The sequence below is a fragment of the Geotrypetes seraphini genome, chromosome 1, assembly GCF_902459505.1.
Source record: "Geotrypetes seraphini chromosome 1, aGeoSer1.1, whole genome shotgun sequence".
Classification (NCBI taxonomy): Eukaryota; Metazoa; Chordata; class Amphibia; order Gymnophiona; family Dermophiidae; genus Geotrypetes; species Geotrypetes seraphini.
In genome coordinates, this window is record NC_047084.1 from 168,787,776 (window position 1) to 168,811,855 (window position 24,080).

The 24,080-nt window shown below is 45.6% G+C and overlaps 2 protein-coding genes across 3 annotated transcripts in view; one reads left to right on the forward strand and one right to left on the reverse strand.

The window, feature by feature from the left end:
* ETFDH (electron transfer flavoprotein dehydrogenase) overlaps positions 1 to 15,482 on the forward strand; it is an 80,591-nt gene extending 65,109 nt beyond the window's left edge. For both annotated transcript variants that reach the window (XM_033941428.1, XM_033941419.1), the window contains 2 exons: positions 6,248 to 6,469; positions 15,290 to 15,482. In XM_033941428.1, the coding sequence (XP_033797319.1) occupies positions 6,248 to 6,469; positions 15,290 to 15,453 (386 nt within the window). In that variant the 3' untranslated portion in view covers positions 15,454 to 15,482. The remainder of the gene's footprint in view (positions 1 to 6,247; positions 6,470 to 15,289) is intronic.
* Positions 15,409 to 24,080, reverse strand: part of PPID (peptidylprolyl isomerase D) — a 77,472-nt gene continuing 68,800 nt past the window's right edge. The window contains exon 10 of the mRNA XM_033941440.1: positions 15,409 to 16,654. Within this exon, the coding sequence (XP_033797331.1) occupies positions 16,566 to 16,654 (89 nt within the window). The 3' untranslated portion in view covers positions 15,409 to 16,565. The remainder of the gene's footprint in view (positions 16,655 to 24,080) is intronic.

The window sequence follows — 24,080 nt, forward strand, 5'->3', positions numbered from 1 at the left end:
TGAGGAAGTAATTACTTACCTGGTAATTGCCTTTCCTTGAAGCCAACCATGATTGCAGTTCTGCCAGGCACTGAAGCCTTGTGCACCCTACCTTGTTTCTTTGCAAACTGTGGCGCAACAGGTTTTGGTGTTGCATGACCTCCCCATCCCTTGAGGATTCTGATCAGGGCAGGAAGGTGGAACATCTGGTTCATTTGTTGTTAGTTTTGTCAAGAATACTGGAGTGTTGGGTGTGTCCAGCCACCTTATATGGGATGGTATCAGCACTTTTATGTTTTTTGTTGCCATCTACTGATAGGGAAACATAAGCCATAAGTATGACCTCATCTGGTTGGACTTGAAAAAAGCAATTACTAGGTAAGTAATTGCTCTTTTGTGGAGAACTTTTAAATATTTACATATAAATGCTACCATCCTACTGATCCTGATACTAATCTTTGATGATATATCAAGATTAGGTAGAGTGCAATGTATATACTTCTAGAGCCTCCAAAAGATTTTTCTCTGTAATTTTACTTATCCCAGGACAAGCAGGCAGGCTATTCTCACATATGGGTGACGTCATCAGCAGAGCCCGGATGCGGAAGCTCGCAAGCAGACTTGCTTGAAACTCGATGTTTCGAGCCGACCGCACCGCACATGCGTGAGTGCCTTCCCGCCCAGCGCAGGGTGCGTCTCCTCAGTTCTCAGTTTTCCGCGGAGCCGAGAAGTCCGTCTTTTACTCTCTGCATTTAACTTCGTTACTTCATGCCTTCTCTGAACCGCGGTTTGTATTTTTTCTTCACAAATCGCTGTTCTTACTTTATTTCTTTTATTTCTAGTTTTAAAAAAAAAAAAAATTGTTTTTCAATCTTCCATCCGATTGCCAGGGCAGGCCTCTCGGCCGCAGCCCAAGGGTTTCGATTTTGCGGCGACCGTTTTTCCTTCTATGTCCCGGCCTGTAACGGGCTTCAAGTGTAGCCAGTGCCAGCGTGCGATTTCCCTTACGGACCCACACTGTCGGTGCCTCAAGTGTCTTGGGCCGGAACATCAACCAAAGTCATGCGAGCGCTGTGCTACTCTTCAACCTCGAACCCTTAAACGTCGTCGTCTTTTAGTGGAGAAGCTTTTCGGGATGGATTCTTCCTCTGATCCCTCGATTTCGAAAGTGACTTCGGCCTCACCTTCAACCGAAACTCCTCCTGCTTCTACTGCTTCCACCTCGAGCCTCATCAGACCTTCGTTGTTTGCAGTGGCTCTCTCTTCGACATCTGCTGTATCTTCCCCTGTTACCTCAGGTCAGATAGCTCAGCAGAAAGTTCCAGCGGTGGTGCTCAAAGTGCCTAAGACTTCCAAGTCGAAGCACGTTTACATTGCCTCGATGGAACCTCCAGCCAAAGCAGGTGGTCCGGTTTCAGACGTGGATCCATCCTTGCTGGCTTCTTTCCAGACCATGTTGGAGAAGCAATTCATTCAGTTCCTTACTAATATGGGACCGAAGCTTCTTCCTCTCATCCAGTCTGGGCATTCTGCAGACTCCCACGAGGTCAAGTCGCTTCCTTTGTCTCAGTCTGAGCTTGCACACTCTTTGCAGAGAACAGAGTCTCTGCGAGTGTCTGGTCTGGCATCTAAGCACGTGAAGCAAGGAGCAGAATCTTTGCAAGTGCCTCAGCAGGAATCCTCACACTCTATACAAGGAGCAGAGTCTTTGGGAGTGCATCAAGGTTCGTCCATCAAGCCTCTGGAGCTTCGATCTACCCTCTCCAGTCCTATCCATTCTTTGGTAGCATCAGCTGCTTCTGTCTCCGAGGCGAAGTCTCCTCGATCTGCTTCCAAGCACTGTTCTCATCGACGATCGAAGCCTTCATCGAGGCATACTTCCAATCATAGTTCCTCAATCTATTCCTACTTCAGCTAGACCGCCGACTCCTCGATCGAGGTCTCCACTTCTACACCTCGAGGATGCAGCGGTTTCGATTGCTTCATCCAAGTCTCCATATTCTTGGATGCCTTTTTTCCTGCCGAAGCTTCATCTTCGACCCAGACTGCTTCGACGTCCTCGAGTCCTGCTCGAGGCAAAGCATTGGCAGATCAGCTATTTTTCTCATCTTTTCTTCGTCAGATGGCTGTTGACTTGGATCTTCAATTAGATGATGGTTCCAAATACTCTAAGGAGTACCTCGAAGTCATGCATCTACCTCAACCTCCAGCAGAGTCACTCAAGCTTCCTCTTCCCCAAGCTTTTGTCTCAAACTTTTGCCAGATGCCTGGAGACTCCTTATACCATTCCAGCTGGTCCAGGCAAATTGGACTCTAGGTATAAAACTGTACATCGCAAAGGGTTTGACAACTCACAGTTATCTCATCAATCCCTGCTTGTGGAGTCCTCCTTAAAGAGGTCCCATCCTTCCAAGGTCTATGCCACCGTTCCTCCTCGAAGGGAAGGGAAAACTATGGACAAATTTGGACGTCGCTTCTATCAAAATTCTATGATGTTCTCTAGAGTCCTCAATTATAACTTTCATTTTATTACTTATTTTTAATTCCTCATAACTCTTTTACCTAAATTTCTGAGTTATTTGGATACTCAAAAACACTTTGAATTTCAAGAAGTCATTGTTTCTTTATCACAACTCGGACTACATCTACTTCAGTTGTCTTATGCCTTCGAGTTGTCTGCCCGGGCAGCTGCTTGCTCTGTAGCCATGCGTCGCCTTACCTGGCTTCGTACCATTGACATGGACCCTAATCTTCAGGACCGCTTGGCCAATATTCCTTGTGTAGGCAATGATCTCTTTGATGAATCTATCGAGGTAGCCACCAAGAAATTGTCTGAACATGAAAAATCCTTTGCCTCTATTGTCAGACCTAAGCCAAAGCCAGCTCCTGCCAATATATCAGAGGCGTTTTGCTCCAAGGGTGGCTCCTTACAATCGCCCTCCTCCTAAGAAACAGCAGCCTCAGAAGCAACAAAAATCTGAACCTTCTGCTGCACCTAAGGCTTCACAGCCTTTTTGACTGTCTCAAATAGAGCATAACCTCCATCGTTCTGTCTCTGACTTCTCGTCCCGCTATAGGAGGTCATCTCCATCATTTTTACCACTGATGGATGATAATTACATCCGACCTCTGGGTAATGAACATCATCAGAGAAGGATACTCTCTTCATTTCACCAGAGCTTCCTCCAAGAGAGTATCTTTCCAATCCTTCCAGACTGCCCTTCTTCTTGCTTCGCCTCCATGCCATCGAACCAGTTCATCTGGAACAGCAGAACAGGGGGTTTTATTCCCGTTACTTCCTTGTTCCGAAGAAGACGGGTGATCTGCGGCCCATTCTGGATCTCAGGGCTCTCAACAAATTTTTGGTCAAAGAAAAATTTCAAATGTTGTCCCTGGCATCCCTTTATCCCCTTCTCAAGCAGAACGACTGGTTATGCTCTCTGGATCTCAAGGAGGCCTACACTCATATCCCCATTCATCCGGCCTCCCGTCAATATCTCAGATTTCGGGTGGGGAATCTGCATTATCAATACAGAGTGCTGCCCTTCGGCCTTGCTTTATCTCCTAGAGTGTTCACCAAGTGCCTGGTAGTGGTAGCAGCAGCTCTAAGGAACCATGGTCTTCAGGTATTTCCCTACCTCGACGACTGGCTCATCAAAGATTCAACATCTCAGGGGGTTATTGTAGCGACCCAACGGACTACTTGGTTCCTACAAAGTTTGGGATTCGAAATCAACTTTCCCAAATCCCAACTTCAGCCCTCACAGAATCTACAATTCATTGGAGCTGTTCTGGATACTATCCAACTCAGAGCATTCCTTCCACAACAACGTCTGGAAGCTCTTCTTCAACTCTGTCATACAGTGTCTTCCCACTCTTCCATTTCAGCCAGACACATGATGGTACTCCTGGGTCACATGGCCTCCAACAGTACACGTGACTCCTTTTGCAAGACTTCACCTCAGAATTCCTCAGTGAACCCTGGCATCTCAATGGACGCAGGTTTGCGACTCACTTTCTCGACACATAACAGTCACTCCTTCATTGAAGCAGTCTCTCCGTTGGTGGATGCTCTCTTCCAATCTTTCCAGAGGCTTGCTTTTTCAAACGCCCCCTCCCCCCCAATCAGAAGGTCCTCACGACAGATTCTTCGACCTACGCTTGGGGCGCTCATCTCGAAGGTCTCCGTACACAAGGCCACTGGACCAGTACAGATCGTCAGTGTCATATCAATCTGTTGGAACTCAGAGCAATCCTCAAGGCTCTCAACTCTTTTCAACATTTTCTTCCTCATTCGTACGGACAACCAAGTCGCTATGTATTATGTCAACAAACAGGGAGGGACGGGATCTGCCTCCCTTTGTCAAGAAGCTCTGAAGGTTTGGGACTGGGCAATTCGCCACAACACCTTCCTCAAAGCTGTCTACATCCAAGGGGCGAAGAATTGCTTGGCAGACAACTTGAGTCGTCTTCTACAACCTCACGAATGGCACTCCATTCCTCGCCTCTTCATCACATTTTTTCACAGTGGGGAACACATCAGATAGACCTCTTTGCAGCTCCCCACAACTAAAAACTGCCTCAGTTCTGCTCCAGGATATAATCTTCTCATCGCCTTGAGGCAGATGCTTTTCTTCTGGAATGGATGAATCTCTTCCTATATGCATTCCCTCCATTCCCTCTCATTCTCAAGACTCTTGTCAAGTTAAAGAACGACCATGCCACCATGATTCTGATTGCTCCTCGGTGGCCGAGACAACCTTGGTACTCCCTTCTACTTCAATTCAGCAACAGGGAGCTATACCTTCTACCAGTTTTTCCATCTCTGCTTATACAGAGTCAGGGATCTCTGCTTCATCCCAACATGTAGTCGCTACACCTGACAGCTTGGTACCTCTCAATATGACTCCTCTTCAGTTTTCTCAATCTTTAAGAGACGTTTTAGAGGCTTCTAGGAAACCTACCACTAGACAATGCTATCACCAAAAATGGACTAGATTTTCTACGTGGTGTTTTTCTCATGATAAGGAGCCTCAACATTCTTCCTTATCTTCTGTTTTGGATTACCTTTTGCACTTATCCACTTTTGGCCTCAAGTCTACATCGATCCAAGTCCATCTCAGTACAATTGCGGCTTTCCATGTCAATGTCAAACCTCCTCTCAAACCGCCTCCTGTGGTTTGGGACCTCAATGTTGTCCTTGCTCAACCAATTGACAAGGCTCATCTGAAGTATCTCACTTGGAAAGTGGTGTAACTTCTCATTGCCCTCACTTCTGCTCGAAGAGTCAGTGAGCTGCAAGCTTTAGTTGCTGATCCACCTTTCACGGTGTTTCATCATGACAAAGTAGTCCTTCGCACTCATCCTAAATTCCTCCCTAAAGTGGTATCGGAATTTCATCTCAATCAATCCATTGTTCTTCCAGTGTTTTTTCCAAAGCCTCATTCTCATTCTGGAGAAATAGCTCTTCAGACTCTGGACTGTATATGTGTTTTGGCCTTCTATTTGGAACGCACCAAACCACACAGAACTGCTCCTCAACTTTTTATATCATTTGATCCAAATAATTTGGGGCATCCTATCTCTAAGGGTACCATCTCCAATTGGATGGCTACTTCTATCTCATTCTGCTATGCCCAGGCTGGATTACCTCTACACAGTAGAGTCACAGCCCATAAGGTCAGAGCAATAGCAGCTTCAGTAGCTTTCCTCAGATCTACACCTATTGAGGAAATTTGCAAGGCTGCTACTTGGTCCTCGGTTCATACTTTCACTTCTCACTATTGTCTGGATACTTTCTCCAGACGGGATGGACAGTTTTGCCAAACAGTATTTCAAAATTTATTCTCCTAAATTGCCATCATTCCCATCATCCCATTTGGTTAGCTTGGAGGTCACCCATATGTGAGAATAGCCTGCCTGCTTGTCCTGGGATAAAGCATAGTTACTTACCGTAACAGGTGTTATCCAGGGACAGCAGGCAGCTATTCTCACAACCCACCCACCTCCCCTGGTTGGCTTCTCTGCTGGCTATCTGAACTGAGGATACGTGCCCTGCGCTGGGCGGGAAGGCACTCGCGCATGCGTGGTGCGGTCAACTCAAAACTTTGAGTTTCTTCAAGCAAGTCTGCTTTGCGAGCTTCTGCATCCGGGCTCTGCTGATGACGTCACCCATATGTGAGAATAGCTGCCTGCTGTCCCTGGATAACACCTGTTACAGTAAGTAATTGTGCTTTTTGTGAATAATGTGGGTGCTGCTTTGTTTCAGGTGCGGACAGTGATCAACTAAAACCAGCCAAGGACTGTACCCCAATTGAGTATCCAAAGCCAGATGGAAAGATCAGTTTTGATCTCCTTTCTTCTGTAGCTCTGAGTGGCACTAATCATGAACATAACCAGCCACCACACCTGACTTTGCTGGATGACACTGTTCCTGTGAACAGAAATTTGGCCTTATATGATGGGCCTGAACAGAGATTCTGCCCTGCTGGTATGTAGCAAAGGGTCCAAGGTGGGGCTCATGTTTGTCCTGTACATGATATAATGAGGCCCTTATCAGAGGTGGTACTCCTGGTATCTTACAAGATGGTCAGCAAGATTGTCACATAGCAGTAGAAATCTCATTCTGTAGGTTCACACCAGAGAGAAATGATGCAGATGTTCCTCGGAATGCCCGTGTCCAATGCTGCAGGAAGTCTGATAATAGCCATGACAGTGTTATCCTATTCGGACCTCCAGTTTGAGATATCTGTTCATAGAGCAATTAAAGGCTTGATGTGACCTGGGTATCAAATTTTGTTGTCAGAGTTGATGCTAGAGGGATATCCCAAGAGCTGAGAGAAGCTGCTGCTACTGAGCATGGAACTTACCAAACCCTGCCCTTAGTTGCCCGGTAATGCATTATAGCACCCCCTACAGCGAGCGCCAGTCCTCACTACTTAGCCCATTGCACTATGTGATCTATTAGATTTTTATTTGTCCTCCCCATCTTACCTCAACTTCAACAGTTCCCTAGAACCTTCATTTCTGAATGTTTCTGTTGAAATTACTAGCTGAAAACATTTAGAAATTTTTGTATAGCCTTCCCCTTACTCTTGTCATTTGGCAGTGAACCAGTGTTCATCATTTGGTTTTGAATTTATCTAAAACTACGGCCTTCTGGTTCGTAGGGTGGCAGGAATGTCCATCTGTGCAATTGGATCTCATGGGGAAGCAAATAATGGTTGTTAAATTTGAATACCTTGGGGTAAGCTTTGATTTTGAGCTCACTTTTTGCTCATCAGGTTTCCTTTTTTGAGTATGGAGGAGAGTGTGTGTTTTATAAGTTACGTGCAATGCGTTATCTTTTTTTATGAGCATCCTTTCCCTATATTGGTACATGATTTGCTGATGTCATTAATGTATTATGGTAATGTGCTTACTGGCTTTCCCAATTCTGTGTTGAAGGGATTGCAGATGATACAGAACACTGCTGATTGCCTAGTGGTGAGAAAAGCCAACTATTACACCCCTCTCTACCCATTAGATTTCTTTGCCTATATCTTTTAGGTATAAGTCTAAATTACTATTATTGACTCATCAGGTTCTTATAAAATTTTACCTTCATTGGCATGACTATTGGTGCCTTATGGTCAGGCAGAGCGCTCAAGTGTGTGGCGGTGGCAGTGGCGGCTAAGAAGGCAAATAGAATGTTAGGAATTATCAGGAAAGAAATGGAAAACAAAGATGAAAATGTTATAATGCCTTTGTATTGCTCTATGGTGTGACCACACCTCAAATACTGTGCAATTTCTGGTTACCGCATCTAAAAAAAATATATAGTGGAATTAGAAAAGGTACAGAGAAGGGAAATAAAATGGATGGGACTTCCCTATGAGGAAAGTATAATGTGGTTAGGGCTCTTCAGCTTGAACAAGAGATGGTTAGGGGAGATATGATAAAGGTCTATAAAATACTGAGTGGAGTGGAACGAGTAGATAAGAATTTCTTGTTTAGTCTTTCCAAAAATACTAGGACTAGGGGGCAAGCAATGAAGCTACTAAGTAGTAGATCTAAAACAAACCGGAGAAAATATTTTCTTTACTCAACATGTAATTAAACTCTGGAATTTATTGCTGGAGCATGTAGTGAATGCAGTTAGCTTAGTAGGAATTTAAAAAAGGTTTGGATAATTTCCTAAAAGAGAAGTCCATTTGCCATTATTAAGATAGCTTGGGGAAATCCACTGCTTATTCCTAGGATAAGCAGCATAAAATCTATTTTTCACCTTAGGATCTTGCCATATACCTTTGCCCTGGATTGACCACATGGAAGCAGGATTCTGGGCTTGATGGACCTTCAGTCTGTCCCAGTATGGCAACTCTTATTTTTGCTCTGCCATAGGAAATCAGTTTGTGGTTCTGGCATTGATTAGGACTTGCAAAACAGTTACAATTGGGGCTTTTGTGTGTGTGGTGCCAGTCTTATGGAACTCTGTCCCTCAGATGTAAGAGTTCTTGGACTTGTTTTAAGAAATTATTTAAAGATCATTTGTTTGCTACTGCTTTTAAAGTTGCCCTGTGTGGTTGGCTGAGGTGGTCCCTGGGCAGCTAAGGGGGTTTATAGGTTTGCATTGCTCTTCATTGTTTGTGTTCCTGTTTTCAATGACTTTATTTTATGATTTTTTTTATTTTTATATTGTGCACAACTTATTTAAGGTTAAGCAGTATAGCAAATTTATTACATTATAATTTTTGTATGAAAGTGAATTATCTTCATTTTGAAATGTTTTTTGACATCTACAGTACCTGGAAGAGCCCATGTTGTTGAAAATGTAACAATCAACAACTTGAGAGTTTAAAAGGGTCAGGGTGTTTGAACAAACATGGAATTGTTTTTATCTGGCTAATTTAAGATTTAATAAATCAATCAAACATTTGATTGTGTCAGCTTCTGTTCACTCGGGGATTATTTTAAACAATTTGACAACAGGTAGGTACCTAAATATTTGCACACAATTGTAGGAAATACAGTCAAACCTCGGTTTGTGAGTAACGTGGTTTGCGAGTGTTTTGCAAGACAAGCAAAACACTTGAATAAATCATGCCTTGCAAACTGAGTGTTGATTCTTGGAGAGCGGGAGCCAGAAGGCCTTGAGCATGCGCAGATGCTCAAGGCCCAGTCCAGGCAAGAGTCAGGATCTTTGGGCACCGGCACGTCCTGTGGGTTGGTACTGCATGCTGGTGCCATATCGGGTTAAGGGCTTGTGTTTGGGAAGGCAGAGGATGCCAGTTCTCGGGGATGGGGGGGTCGGGGACGAATCAAGCGAGTTTCTCTTACTTCTTATGGGGAAACTTGCATTGATACACAAGCACTTTGGTTTACAAGCATGCTTCTGGAACGAATTATGCTCGAAAACCAAGGTTCCACTGTATAGGCAGAAAAATACCACTTGGTTCACCCATTCTACTCATTTCTACCTATCTACTGTACTTCCACACCTTTTACTTACCTGAAATGGTCTTCCTTCATCTGCTACTAAGTTCTCTTTGTGTTTATCCCATGTCTGGCATGAATTCTCCCCCGAAGTAACCTGCTCTACTTTGTAACTCTCCTGGAACTGTCCAGATAATCTCTTGTGTAATCCGCCTTGAACCGTAAGGTAATGGCGGAATAAAAATCACTGATGTAATTTTTGTGATCCTATTTTGAACTGCCTATACTTTTTTTTTTTTTTTACTCAATCCTCAATTCTTACTAGAGAGTTGTAGATTTATTTACTTCATATTTACTGTTCTTTCACCACCACCTTTATGGGAAAGAACATAAGATAAAAGGGATGGAAAACCTTTCATACGCTGAGAGATTAGAGAAACTGGGTATCTTTTCCCTGAAGAAGAGGAGACTTAGAGGGGATATGATAGAGACTTACAAGATCATGAAGGGCATAGAGAGAGTAGAGAGGGACAGATTCTTCAAACTTTTGAATAATAAAAGAACAAGAGGACATTCAGAAAAGTTGAAAGGGGACAGATTCAAAACGAATGCTAGGAAGTTTTTCTTTACCCAACGTGTGGTGGACACCTAGAATGCGCTTTCAGAGGACGTAATAGGGCAGAGTACGGTACTGGGGTTTAAGAAAGGATTGGACAATTTCCTGCTGGAAAAGGGGATAGAGGGGTATAGATAGAGGATTACTGCACAGGTCCTGGGCCGCCACGTGAGCGGACTGCTGGGCACGATGGACCTCAGGTCTGACCCAGCAGAGACATTGCTTATGTTCTTAAGAATAGCCTTACTGGGTCAGACCAATGATCCCATCAAGCATAGTAGCCCATTCTCACGGTGGCCAATCCAGGTCCCTAGTACCTGGCCAAAACCCAAGGAGTAGCAACCGATCCAGGGCAAGCAGTGGCTTCCCCCATGTCTTTCTCACTAACAGACAATGGACTTTTCCTCCACAAAATTGTCCAAACCTTTCTTTAAGCCAGCTATACTATCTGCTCTTACCACAATCTCTGGAAATGCGTTCCAGAGCTTAACTATTCTCTGAGTGAAAAAATATTTCCTACTACTGATGTTAAAAGTATTTCCCTGTAACTTCGAGTGTCCCCTAGTCTTTGCAATTTTTGAATTATCCCTGCATATGAAGAAATACTTCTTTAATATATTTAGGTTAAAACCTTAGATTGTAACTTCGTTTTATAAAGTTACTTCCATTGAAGAATATATGAGGTATTTGAATGTGTTTTATCATGGGCATACAGAATGACTTTCTCCCCACTTCCTCCAAATTACAGAGTTCGACATATTAGCAGGACAGCAGTATAAAGTAGTCTTTTATGTACTGTATAGAGATAAACGAACAATTTTAATTATCAATTTATTGGAGGAGTGGCCTACTGGATAGAGCAGCTACCTCAGCACCCTGAGGTTGTGAGTTTGATTCTCAGTGCAGCTCCTTATAATTCTGAGCAAGTCACTTAACACTTCATTGCCCTGTATGAATCACTTTGATTGTAACCACACAGAAAAATCAGTATATCAAGGGTCATCCTCTTTACCAGTGCTGCCAGTCTTCAAACTTTCACAAGTACTAAACTTACTAGTGAAAATGCATTTATTAAAGAGTTAAAGTAAACACTTTATTCAGTAAAGGCTAAACATTTTTTGTGAGGGGAAAACTATGTAAAAATCCCCTTTAACCCTGCTTCCTAGTACAGTTTTAGCTCCATCTAGTTGTCATTTGTATTCTTTTCAATATGGCATTTTGGAAAGAATTGTATATAAGGGGTTGATAATGTCTGACTGGGGTCAAATTAACATTCCAAAAATTTAATACATTGGGACCAAATTTGGTAATGAGGGAAAGCTGGTGAAATGTGAACATGATTTTTTTTAATGTACATTTTAAGTAAGTTAAATTTATAGGTGTAATAATGCCACAGTACACTAGTGCTGCCTGATTCAGGAAAAAACATTTTTGATTCGATTCAGCCTATTGAATTGGTTTTTCGATTCGATTTTCCTGCCCAATTAGGTGTTTTTTTCAAACATCCTGGTGGGTTTATTTTATTGCCTCTTCACCCCCTTTGCCTTCTCCTTACCACACTGGCACTGTGGTGTAAACAAAATAAACAAACAAAAAAGACTTTTCCTCTCTGTTAAATCTTAGCTCACGTTTGCGGTCTAACACCAGCTCTGGCAGGATACACATTTCAAATCTGACATATTGTAATCTTACCTTTTGTTGTCTGGTCATTATTCAAATTTTGTTGGTGTCAGGCTCTGGTTGTCTTCTGCTAACTTGCATGCTAGTGTCTCCTTCTTTCTCCCTTGCTATCCATCCATCTTCTATCTCTGTCCTCCCCTTCTGTTTCCCTTCCCTCCCCTGGAGGTCTGGCATCTTTCCTTTTTTTGTCTCCCTCCACAGACCCACCTTTTCTCAACTACCCTTTCATCCAGCATCTCTCCCTCCCTCATTCCCCACCACCCCAGGGTCCACCATCTCTCCCTTTCTTTTCCCAACTACCCTCCTATCTAGTATCTCTGTCCCCCCTCCACACCATCCCTTGTGTCCAACTTCTCTCCCTAAATCCTATTGTCCATCATCTCTCTCTTTCTCCTCTATTTTCAGACCAATTTCTTCCTCCCCAAAGTCCGGCATATGCACATCTCTTTGAACCCCCCTTCCCTCCCTCCGTGTACTTATACACCAGGGCCCCCCTCCCCTGAAGGTCTGCCCCCCCTGAAGGCCTGCACCCCCCCTTAAAGGCCTGTGCCACCATCAATGAAGGCCTGTTTCCCCTTTGAAGGCTTGTCCCCCCTTAAAGGTCTGCATCCCACCCCTGAAGGCCTGCCTGTCCCCCCCCTTGAAGGCTTATCCCCCCTTAAAAGCCTGCATTCCACCCCTGAAGGCCTGCCTGCCTGCCTGTCCCCCCTGAAGGCCTGTCCCACCCCCTGGCAGGCCTGCGTGGTCCCCCTGGCCTCCCACAGGGGCCGGGAGGGGGGCTCGTCATTGGCTCTCACTGCACTAATTTTGTGTACATTTTCTTTTCTCCTTGAAATACACACTGCCCCTCCCTACCCCACGCCAGCTATCCCGCAAGGGCTATCTAGCAGCCGGGCTGAGGCGCGGGCCCAGCGGCAGGATGACAGGGAACGAGCCGAGCGGGCTTCACTCTGTCAGACCTCTGGCATTTCCCAACCACTTCGCTGCACAGTGCAGCCCGCGCACACGGTGGACAGAGCGTGAGGACGGCCGCCCGCCCAACTGCAAACTAACAATTCCAACGGCTCCTCCCACAGCCCCACCGCACGCGCTCGGCCCCTGAGGTGCAGCATCCCTTTATTGACTGGCGGTGACCTGGGAAGGGGTGGGGGAGGAGGAGGTGGGGGCTCGCATGCAATGGTCCCCCCCCCACCTCCTCACCCCTGGATTCTGTTCCGTTTCTCCTAGCGGCTCGCTGGCGTGCGGACCTTGGTTCCCCTCCCCCCTCGGAGGGACCCGATGGACTGAGGGAGAAGGAGAAGGAGTGAAGCGGTGGCGGTTGCGGGAGTTGCGAAAACTTTCTTAAAGGAACAGTAATGTCAGCTGCTCGCACACTCTGCACGTTCCTCTCACTTCTTAGCATCACGAGGGGGTTTTGCTACTGGAGGGACGATCCCCCCACCAATAAAACACTACCTTCTGTTTTAAAAAAAGGTGACTCGAGAAACTGAACGTTTGCCGGCAAACTCTGCTGCCTTTTTTTTTTTTTTTTTAAGGGCCTTCTTTTCTCCATCAGCGAAAGTGGTGGGAGGGGAGAGGGTCAGGCGAATTGGGAAGCCAATTTTTTTTTGTTTTGAACCGATTTGAATCGATTCACCCGAAGTGAATCGGTGAACCAATTCGAATCGTGAATCGGGCAGCACTACAGTACACTAACATCTACAACTAGTTGATGTTACTGTAACCAAAACAGGCATTTAGGTTTCCAAACCTATTCGGGGGCCCCCATAGCAAATTTCAGGGGTTGGAAGCACAATCTATGGAAATTGACCTTACATATATTCATTGTGGATATCCTGAATGCCTGACAGACTGTAGGAACAGGTGTGGGAAGCCTTGATTTAGCTGCATTTTGAGTAAAAAGAAGTTCCCCTTGTAATAAAAAAAAAAACAAAAACCCAAAACTGTTGTAACTTCACTGGAAATGTCCAGTTAGCTCTTTTGTAATCCGCCTTGAACTGCAAGGTATAGGCAGAATAGAAGTCCCTAATGTAATGTAATGTAATAGCCAGATTTAAACACTTTTTCTGTTACTAATACCATTCTCCTGTAGTCTTAAATGCAGGAAAATTGAGCACACTGAACCACAGCTATGCTGTAGGGTAGCAACAGGCTTTCAGTATGACCTTTGCTTCTCTTTTGATAGGAGGTCCCTGTTGCTTGCACTAGTGCCGCCTGATTCAGGAAAAAAAAATTTTGATTTGATTCAGCCTATTGAATTGGTTTTTCGATTCGATTTTCCTGCCCAATTGGGTGTTTTGTTTTTTTCAAACATCCTGGTGGGTTTATTTTATAGCCTCTTCACCCCCTTTGCCTTCTAACCACACTGGCGCTGTGGTGTAAACAAAATAAACAAACAAAAAAGACTTTTCCTCTCTCTGTTAAATCCTAGCTCATGTTTGCGGTCTAACACCAGCTCTGGCAGGATACACTTTTCAAATCTGACATATTGTAATCACAAAACAGAAAATATAATTAGTTTTTCTACCCTTTGTTGTGTGGTCATTATTCAAATCTTGTTGGTCACAGGCCCTGGTTGTCTTCTGATAACTTGCTTGCCAGGGTCTCCTTTCTTCTTTCTGCATGCTAACCATCCATCTGCCATCTCTGTCCTCCCCTTCCGTTTCCCTTCCCTCCCCAGGTCTGGCATCTTTCCTCTTTTTCGTCTCCCTCCACAGATCCACCTTTTCTTAACTACCCTTTCATCCAGCATCTCTCCCAACTTCCCCCCTCCCTCCATGTACTTCTACACCAGGGCACCCCTCCCTTGAAGGTCTGTACCCCACCCCTAAAGGCCCGTGCCACCATCCCTGAAGGCCTGCCTGCATCCCCCTTGAAGGCCTGTCTCCCCCACCCCCCCACCCCAGAAGGCCTGCGTGTACCCCCTGGCCTCCCCCTGGTGTCCGGCTTCCCTTTGAGGAGCAGCCTGCAGACAAGATCGCGATGCTAGCAATCTTTGCACTGCTTCTGAGTGTTTCCTCCGCCGCAGATCTTCCCCTCCTCTCATGTCAGAGGCAGGATCGCAGCGGAGGAAACAGCTCAGAAGCAGTGCAAAGATCGCTAGCACCGCGATCTTGCCTGCAGGCTGCTCCTCACAGGTACACGGTGCGGGGAAGCCGAACGCCAGGGGAGGGAAACGGACGCCAGGGGGAGAAGCCGGATAGCAGCACTTCAACTGACCCTCCCCCCTCCCCCTCTAAAGCAGGTGCAGCAGCGGCCGGCCAGCAGCAGCGCTGCCGCTCCTGCTTTAGGGGGCGAGGGTCAGCCAAATCGGGGACCGATTTTTTTTTTTTTTTTGTTGTTGTTGTTTTGAATCGATTCGAATCGATTCACCCGAAATGAATTGGTGAACCGATTCGAATCGTGAATCGGGCAGCACTAGCTTGCACTATTCTAAACATTTAAATCTGATTCAGCCTGCTATGCTCCAGTACTGATTATATATCTTGATATCAAGATGCTCAGTTGACACCCTTAATGTAGCCTGTTCCTACCCCCAGACACCACATTTAAAATTCTCAACTTGAAAAAAAAAATCACAATGTGCCTTTCTCTTTGCAGGGGTGTATGAGTATGTGCCTCTGGAAAGCGGAGAAGGCTTACGGTTACAAATCAATGCTCAAAACTGTGTCCACTGCAAGACCTGTGATATTAAAGATCCAAGTCAAAATATTAACTGGGTTGTTCCTGAAGGAGGTGGGGGCCCTGCTTACAATGGGATGTGAACTGTAGTATGGAGCCTGGGAACATGCACAAGAAAACTTCAGGGATCCCCATCTACACAGACACCTGTCCTTTGGAGCTACAGTCTGATGCAGCAGCCTAGAATGGAACGAAACCACTGTACAATCTGCTTCTATTACAGGATGTGCCTTCACGAATAATATCGTCCAGACTTTTTCAGCAAGGCTTGTAATGCTGCAAAGGGATCTTTATACCAAACTAGACTTAGTACTCTGCAGAAAATCCTTATTTATGGATGAAACATCTGTTTGAATGAACAAATTTAAAAATGTTAATTTTTTTTGTAAGGATGAGGAAGGGCTTTGTTTTATCACAGCTCTAATATGTTAAAATCATGGTGGTACAATTTTTAGTTCTTTAAATGTTTATTTGTTTTGGGTAACAACTTTAACATCAATTCAGACTCATTAAAATGTTACATCATTTAAAAAAAATCATTTGTTCTCTACTGCATTAACAGTCTTAGAAATTCCTTACCATTCATAGAAACAAACAATGTGAAAGAAGGGCTAGATTTGCAAAGGTGGAATATGTTTATGTGGAGCTTGTTTATTGAAAACTTGATCCTAAATGTGCAGTCTAGCCTGATGGTTGGAATATTTTTGGAGATAGATCATAAGATGCTGACTTCTGTCCTAAAAACAGTGCAAACCAGGTCTATATGAATACTGCTGCAGTATAAGTGTTGGCTCCAGTGTATAGCTGTTTTGAACAAATATTCTAGATTGCAAGAGGTCACCTCTTCTAGAGAACAAATGTATAGGACTTACTGTTAAAAGCTCAACAAGTACTTCTGCATAATTCATGCAAAGAACATTCTTTTAAAAATTACTGACAAAACTTGAATCATAAGCAGCACATAATTCTTCCAGTTATTCAAGTAATGTAGAGGAAAATAAAATTCAATTGTAAATTGTAAGAACTGGGAATTCACCGATTACAATGTGGATAATGAGCAAATACACTTTTTGGTTTTACTTAGTTTCCGGAACTCAGTGGTATTATTTCCCTGTTCCTTTGAAAGTTGGAGTTGAACAATCCTCATGTGCTCAGTCAGTGTGGGGACTAGTTTTACACAGCTGTCTACTTCTGCTCAAGCAAACATTTTGGCATAAACTGCTTTCTCTTTTGCTTTTTGCTCCTTCATCTTATGCTTGACCCGAAGTATTTCTGTACTAACAGCTGTTAAAAAAAAACAAAGGAGGGGCAATAAAAAGAGCACAAAAATACATTTAATGTAAACAAAATTTTTTAAAAAACAATATAAAATGGAAAAGGTGTTAGCGTTACAAGGGAATCTTCATAATTTTAAAAAAATTTGGGAACCATTGACTAATTATTCTAATGATCAGATTTCTTAGCACATGGGTAGTAGATATATAGGGGTGGGATGGGGAATGTATATCATATGGAAATAGGAATATTGATAAAAGGAGGGGATTTATTCTATATTATAAGAGGATTTGTTTGTAAATACAAGTGTTATATGATAATTGATTATTATATGTTTAATTCACTTGTAAGAATTCAAAAATGAATAAATAAAAATATTAAATAATAAAAAAAAAACAATTTCACTTTAGTGAAGCTGTGGTATTAAACAACAAAAAAAAGAGATTAGGTTCTTTACCTTATTAATATCTTTTCTATTAGATAGGTGTGTCATTCTAGACAGTAGGATATTCTTCCCATGCTCACGAGCTGTGCAGAAGGAATCCATTCCAGGTTTTCAACTCCTCTTCCTTCGGGCGCTGTTGCACCCTTCAATTTGTACCAAAGCAGGTGAAAGCCCTATATAGGATCACATAAGAAGGAAGAGAACAGAGTTGTTTTACCAGTGGTCTGAGCCTTAGTGCCCCCTTTAGGAATTTGGCTATGTCTGGATGAGAAGACAGGAGCTTTACATCCATGGGCTCCAAAGCAAGAGAGGCCCAGCACTTGGATCATGAGGGACACCACTACAAGGCTTTTGTCGAGACATGCCTAAAGAAAAGTTAGCACCACCACGATCGGAGCACTAAATGGCTCTGCCTTCTCTTTCGTAAGAACATAAGCAATGCCTCTACTGGGTCAGACCCGAGGTCCATCGTGCCCAGCAGTCCACTCACGCGGCGGCCCAAACAGGTCCAGGACCTGTGCAGTAATCCTCTATCTATACCCCTCTATCCCCTTTTCCAGCAGGAACTTGTCCAATCCTTTCTTAAACCCCAGTACCGTACTCTGCCCTATTACGTCCTCTGGAAGCGCATTCCAGGTGTCCACCACACGTTGGGTAAAGAAGAACTTCCTAGCATTCGTTTTGAATCTGTCCCCTTTCAACTTTTCCGAATGCCCTCTTGTTCCTTTATTTTTTGAAAGTATGAAGAATCTGTCCCTCTCTACACCACTGTTGAAATGTCTCTCATGCCTTAGCGTAAATGGAGACTATCAAAGGCTTCTTGGCTCCGTGGAGAGTAGTAACAACTACCTCTGAATAGCCTTTGCACTGTAACGCCAAGCACTCAAGAGCCATGCCATAAGATGAAAGTGAACCAGATCTTCTGTGATCATCGGGCCCCGAGATAGAAGATCAGGCTATACCTGCAGTTCTAGACCCTGGTCCCTCTGAAGACACACTAGGTCTGCGAACCTTTGCCTGTGTGGCGCTTTCAATGCTATGAGAACCAGTCTCCCCAGGTGGTTTACTACCTACTCTATCAAGGGCTCATTCTTTGGCCATGGCTAGATTAGGCCAGCCAGATCTTTACTTCCAGGCTTGGATCTTCAACTGAAGAATCAGTTTGCCTTATTCTTCACCGTAGCCATCAGATCTAAAGTTGGCTGACCCCATCAAAGAATGATGGACTAGAACGTTGCTGCAGATAATGTCCATTCTCCTGGGTATTAGGTCTGCCTGCTGAGGTAATCAGCCTGGCCAGTGTCCACTCCCACACTGCGGAGATCACTTGTAGTAGCTCTCCCCACCAGAACAATAAGTGGGCCTCCAGGCTCAGCTGTGCACTCTTGGTGCCTCCTTGACAATTGACATACGCTTTTGTACCACCAATTGAATGGCCTGAAGCTCCAGTCTGTTGATGGACCATTTTCTCTGGGAGGCCGGCCACAACCCTTGGACTGGGTGTCCATTGCAATGGCCTCCCCAGCTACACAGGCTGGCATCCATTGTGAGAATCACCCACCAAGTTATTCTGAGGGGCATGGCCCATGATAACTAATGATTGTGAGCAGAGCTACCACCTCATACTGCGGGGGAATTCCAGAGTCCATGGAAGAGTCATTTGAAGGGAGTCCATTTGTGGGGACCACTGAGACAGGAATGCGTTCAGGAGAGGATGCCCTGAGCCTTTGCCCAAGGGACCACCACATCTGTAGTGGCTGCCATAGAGCCTAGTACTTGGAGATAGTGCCAAGTAGACTGTACCAATGGGAAAGCTCCTGTGGGCCCAGCAGTCAGGCAGATATTTTGGCCAGCGGATCAGCCAGACCCTTTCTGAACAACATCTGTCCTTTGAAAGGGAGTCTGCTGAGATTAGCTTTGGAGGTACAATCTCCTGCCCACTGCCTGATCCAGAGCATGCTGCAGGCTGAAATGGAATAAGACGAGACTTTGCTCATGACTATGATGTCAGAGAGCATCAACTATCTAATCTACCCTGCTAGCATAAGCTGGGTCAAAGGCTTGTCCTTTGCCAGGGTGAGCCCACACATCATGGTATGACAAGTTCATGCTACAAGAAGCTGCTGTAGCTGCTTTGATCTCCAAAGCTTCGAATTGTCTTTTTAGTATCACATCCACTCTGATCCTGTGTGTCCTTTAGTACTACACCTTCTGCACTTGGCAAGGACATGCACTTAGTTATATGAGCAACCAAGTAATCCACCTTAGGCTGAGCCAACATCTGTGGACACTCCTGTGCCACATGCTACAGCCTAGTCATTGTCTTGGTTACCTTTGAAGAGCCCTCAGGAGCATCTCAATACTCATATCAGGATGCCATGGAAAATATGTGGGCTGAACACTGAGTGGAAGGAGCCTGCTGGGAGTCTAACTGTAACTGCTACAGGGGGGTCACAGCCAGCATACTGTGGAATCCTCCGTTGGTTGAGAGCCACCACTGCATCCTGTGTATTTGCTCCTGTATGCGGCCCTATATCAACCAGCAGGGAAGATTCACCCTATGACAGCAAGAGCATACAGACTGGCCCCATGCCTTCCAAATTCCAGTCAGAAATTACCCTGGGAGCCCAAGCCCCCTTGCATGACTCCTGGCTCGCTGTGAGACCTCTGATGAGCTCTCCCCATCAAATTAATAAATTCAGGAGAAAGGGCTTTACCAGGCAGTCCTGCGTTCCCTTAGGTAACTCCACCTCATGTCTCTTGGGTTCCGCGGCTTCCAGCTCTTACACTTAGGTACACCACTGTTCTGGTGCTCCAGTAGGGATTTTCTTCTGGTAAACAAGCCTCCCGAAGGATCCTCAGTCCTAGAGAACATAGGTGAGGCTACTGTCCAGAATGACATACCTTTTGCACTAGAATGTTTCATTATTAGTTTATAACCTTCCTCTCTAATCCCCTATTCTCTAATATGCAGCTTGACAGATCACAGGGTAAAATTGCATCCTGGATGCCCAGGCTTTTGTGAGGGTTGTTTTTTTTTCTGTTTTAAGTTTTCTGCTACCACCAAAACAGGTCTTCATCTTCTGTCTGCACTACACAGATTGGCTGTGTTCAAGTCAGAACCTTGAAGTGTAGGAACTCTTGTGCTACTCTTATAGTCTTAATTGCTCTCAAATGTTATGAGATACAAGAAATTCTTGCACAGCCTGGCTCAACTCACAAAAGAGGAAAACTTCTTACTGTCCAGTGCTGCAAAAGGTGCTATATAAACTCAGCGGAAAGGAAGAAGAAAAAGATGTAGTGGAGGAAGGAGGGGAAAGGTCAAAAGAAGACAAACTAGAAAATAAATGCCAGTTCTACTCCTAGAAAGTGTAGCCTCTACCCTGTACGCTGAGGGCAGAACAGCAGGAAACCTGGGAAAATAAGACTACAGAGGAGAATAGGCAGTGTGACTGGAAGAGATGATGACAAAAAGAGGAATAATTTTTTTTTTTTTATGTATAATATTTCTTTATTGGGCAAAGGCAAGGAGACATAGTACAACAGAATACAGACACACGTCTATAATGCCAAAATGCATACACATCTAGAGTACCTCAACAGCGGGTGAACATACCTCCACTCAAGCCCAATACAGTATTTTATTATAACCCCCCAAAAAACCCCCAGCCGAAAACCCCACCCACCCCAACCCCCCCCTCCCCAACCCAGGCCCGTATGGTGTACAACCTTCCCAAAGGGATAAAAGAAAAGGACAAAAGAAAAAAGAGAAAGCGGTAGGATACAGTAAGAAAGATACCATGGCAGGAGACCCATCTTACCCTGCGTTAGGGGAAGTAGCAGATGACCCCCCCCCCCCCACATAGACAGCACAACCCAAAAGATTAACTATTCAGCAGCAGACTCCTCTCCCTATGGGGAAGAGACAACCAGTATCCCTCCCAGACGTCTTGAAATTTAGTCCACCTGCCCTCATCCCGAGTCCCCACCATCCTACGCTCCACAAGCGCCAATTCGTAAAGGAACATTTGCCACTGAGAAAAAGAGGGAGCATGTGGAGTTCGCCAGAATATCAGAATGGCCCTTTTGGCCAGGAGCAGAGCCTTGAACACCAATAATTTCTGCCCGCCAGAGCAACTGGAGAGAGCCGCTCCAGCATAAAAAAGTGCAATATCCGGAGAACAGGCAGGTAGTGAGATGGATAGGGAGGACAGGAAACTCCAAACTCGCCTCCAAAAGGCCTGTATGAGAGGGCAATGCCAGAACATATGTCCCAAGGTAGCAGGGCACTCAGGGCATTTGGGGCATCGGGCATGCTCCGCAAAGCCAGCACGATAAGCCCTCTGGGGAGAAATAAACATTCTCTGTAGGAATTTGTAATCCTGTTCCCTGTGTAGCATGTTACAGGAAAGAGTGCGCAGGAGGAGAAAACAGTGGGAAAGTAAGGGAGACGGAATAATGCACCCCAAGTCAGCGCTCCATGCCCCAGCCAGCAAATCCGCCCGCTCAGTCGACAACGGCCTCTGTAGCTCATTGACATAGTAACGCAGGCGTGGAGCTGGATCCTCCCACAAAGCCAGACTCCGTCCCAGGCTCTCCGCCACCGAGGCGCGGCGAGCGGTCTCCCCAAGGCTAAACACATAATGGCGTAATTGCATATAGCTAAAGGCGTCCGCTCGGTCTAACCCATATAATGACGCCAGTCCAGTAATGGAAAGAAGGGCCCCATGATCATCAAGAACGTCCCCCACCCTGCGGATCCCCCGTGCATGCCAAAACCGAAACACTCGATTATCACTGCCCGGGCTAAATTGTAAATTCCCCACAAGAGGCAGCATAGGGGAAGCCCCATAATTAACCCCCAGATTTTTACAAAGCACTTTCCAGATGAGTCTCATATACGCCCACACCACATGTCCTCTCTGAGAAAGGTCTAGCTGATTCGAAGGTGCATGCAACAGAAACAAACCCGAAACCGGATCCAAGAAATCCCTTTCCACCGAAAAAGTCAAGAAGGAGGAGCTCTCCAGACACCAATCTCGAACTAATCTCATACCACACGCCAGATTGTATGCCCGTAAGTCTAACAGACCGAAACCCCCCTGCGCCTCCGGTAGCATCAAGACACGCAAGGGGAGTCGAGGCCTTCGCCCCCGCCACAAAAACACCCTCAGGGCTCCATATAATTCCTCCAGATCAGTGCGGCGCAACCAGATCGGTAAAGTCTGCAACAGATATAACCACCGAGGCACCACCATCATGTTATACAGAAAAATGCGTCCTGCCAGAGAAACCGGTAAAGCACCCCATAGGCGGAGGCTCTCAATAGTCCGCCGGAGCAAGGGCCTGATATTGATCTCATAAAGGCGTGATAGAGAAGAAGGAATGTAGACACCCAGATATTTTACCTGCGAAGAGGCCTCCTTCATGGGAAAGTCAGCCCAGAGGTGAGAAATATGTAGGTGAATAGGCAGCGCCTCTGATTTAGACACATTGAGTTTAAGGCCCGAGAGCTCCCCAAATTTCCCAAACAGTTCCAACAAGGGGGAGAGGTGCGATACCGGATCCGTGAGCAGAACCATGATATCATCCGCAAAGGCCATGCAGCGCAATGAGGAGCCTCCCATCTCCACACCCACAAGCAAGGGATGAGTACGAATACGTAATAACAGGGGTTCCAAAAATAAAATATAAAGCAAAGGGGACAAAGGGCAGCCCTGTCTAGTACCCCGCTGGAGGGAAAAAACCGGACATGTCCGTCCATTGATCAACACAGCCGCCTCAGGACTTGCGTACAAGGTACGGAGAGCTCCCATAAAGAACCCAGCCACCCCATATCGATGTAATAACGGGAATAGGAAGGCCCACTCAACCCGGTCAAAGGCCTTTTCAGAGTCAAAACTAATAGCCAGGGCCGGTTGCTTTTTGGAATCACAATGGGCCAAGGCAATCAAAAGCTTACGAACATTATGACCCGCCTGTCGCCCTTTCACAAAGCCCGCTTGATCAATCCCAACCAGCGACGGCACCAATGGAGCCAGTCTATTGGCCAAAATCCGGGCCAATATTTTCAGATCCACATTGATGAGCGAGATAGGGCGATAGGACTCCACCAGAAGCGGGTCCTTACCTGGTTTAGGCAGGACCGTAATCAACGCCCTATTAGATCCAACCGGAAAATGCCCCCCTTCCACAGACTGCTGAAAGTATCGTTTCAGGGGATCTGCAACATAGCCCCGCAGAAGACGATAGAACTCCCCACTAAAGCCGTCCGGACCCGGGGATTTACAAAGAGGAAGAGTCTTAATAACCCCCAAGACCTCCTCCCGAGTAATAGGGGAGGCCAAGCTCTCGCTGTCCGACTCAGAGAGCCGAGGTAAGGGGAGAGAGTCTAGATAGTCCTTGATCGAGACATCCCTATCCACCACCTCCGCCGAGTAAAGAGAACTATAGAAGGAGACAAAGAGCCGCTCTAAATGAGGTTGAGCGGTAACCAGTTGCCCCCCAGAGTCCTTAAGAGAGGTGATGGAGGAGGATCCCCCCCGCGCCTTAGTCAACCGAGCCAGCATTCTGCCCGGTTTGTTGCCAAAACGGTGCAATCTATATTTGTAGTAAAAAAGAGATTTTTGGGCACGTTCATGTAGAAGGGCATGGAGCGCTGACTGTGCCATCTGAAAATCCCGCTTATGAGACATCGTGGGGGATTGAAGGGCCAGAAGCCTACTCTCCCGAACCCTACACTCAAGGGCCAAGATCTTAGCTGCCATCAGTTGCTTCCGGCGAGCACAATAAGCCAACACAGCGCCACGGAGCACCGCCTTTGCTGCCTCCCAGAAAAGACACCCCTCCTCCGCATGTCCCCCATTGAACTCTACATAGTCCTGCCACTGTTTCTCGAGGTATACTTTAAAGTCAGGGTCCGAGTACAGGGCCACCGGAAACCGCCAGCGTCCCCCTCCACCCTGGGCACCCCCCGCCAGGCTCACATCC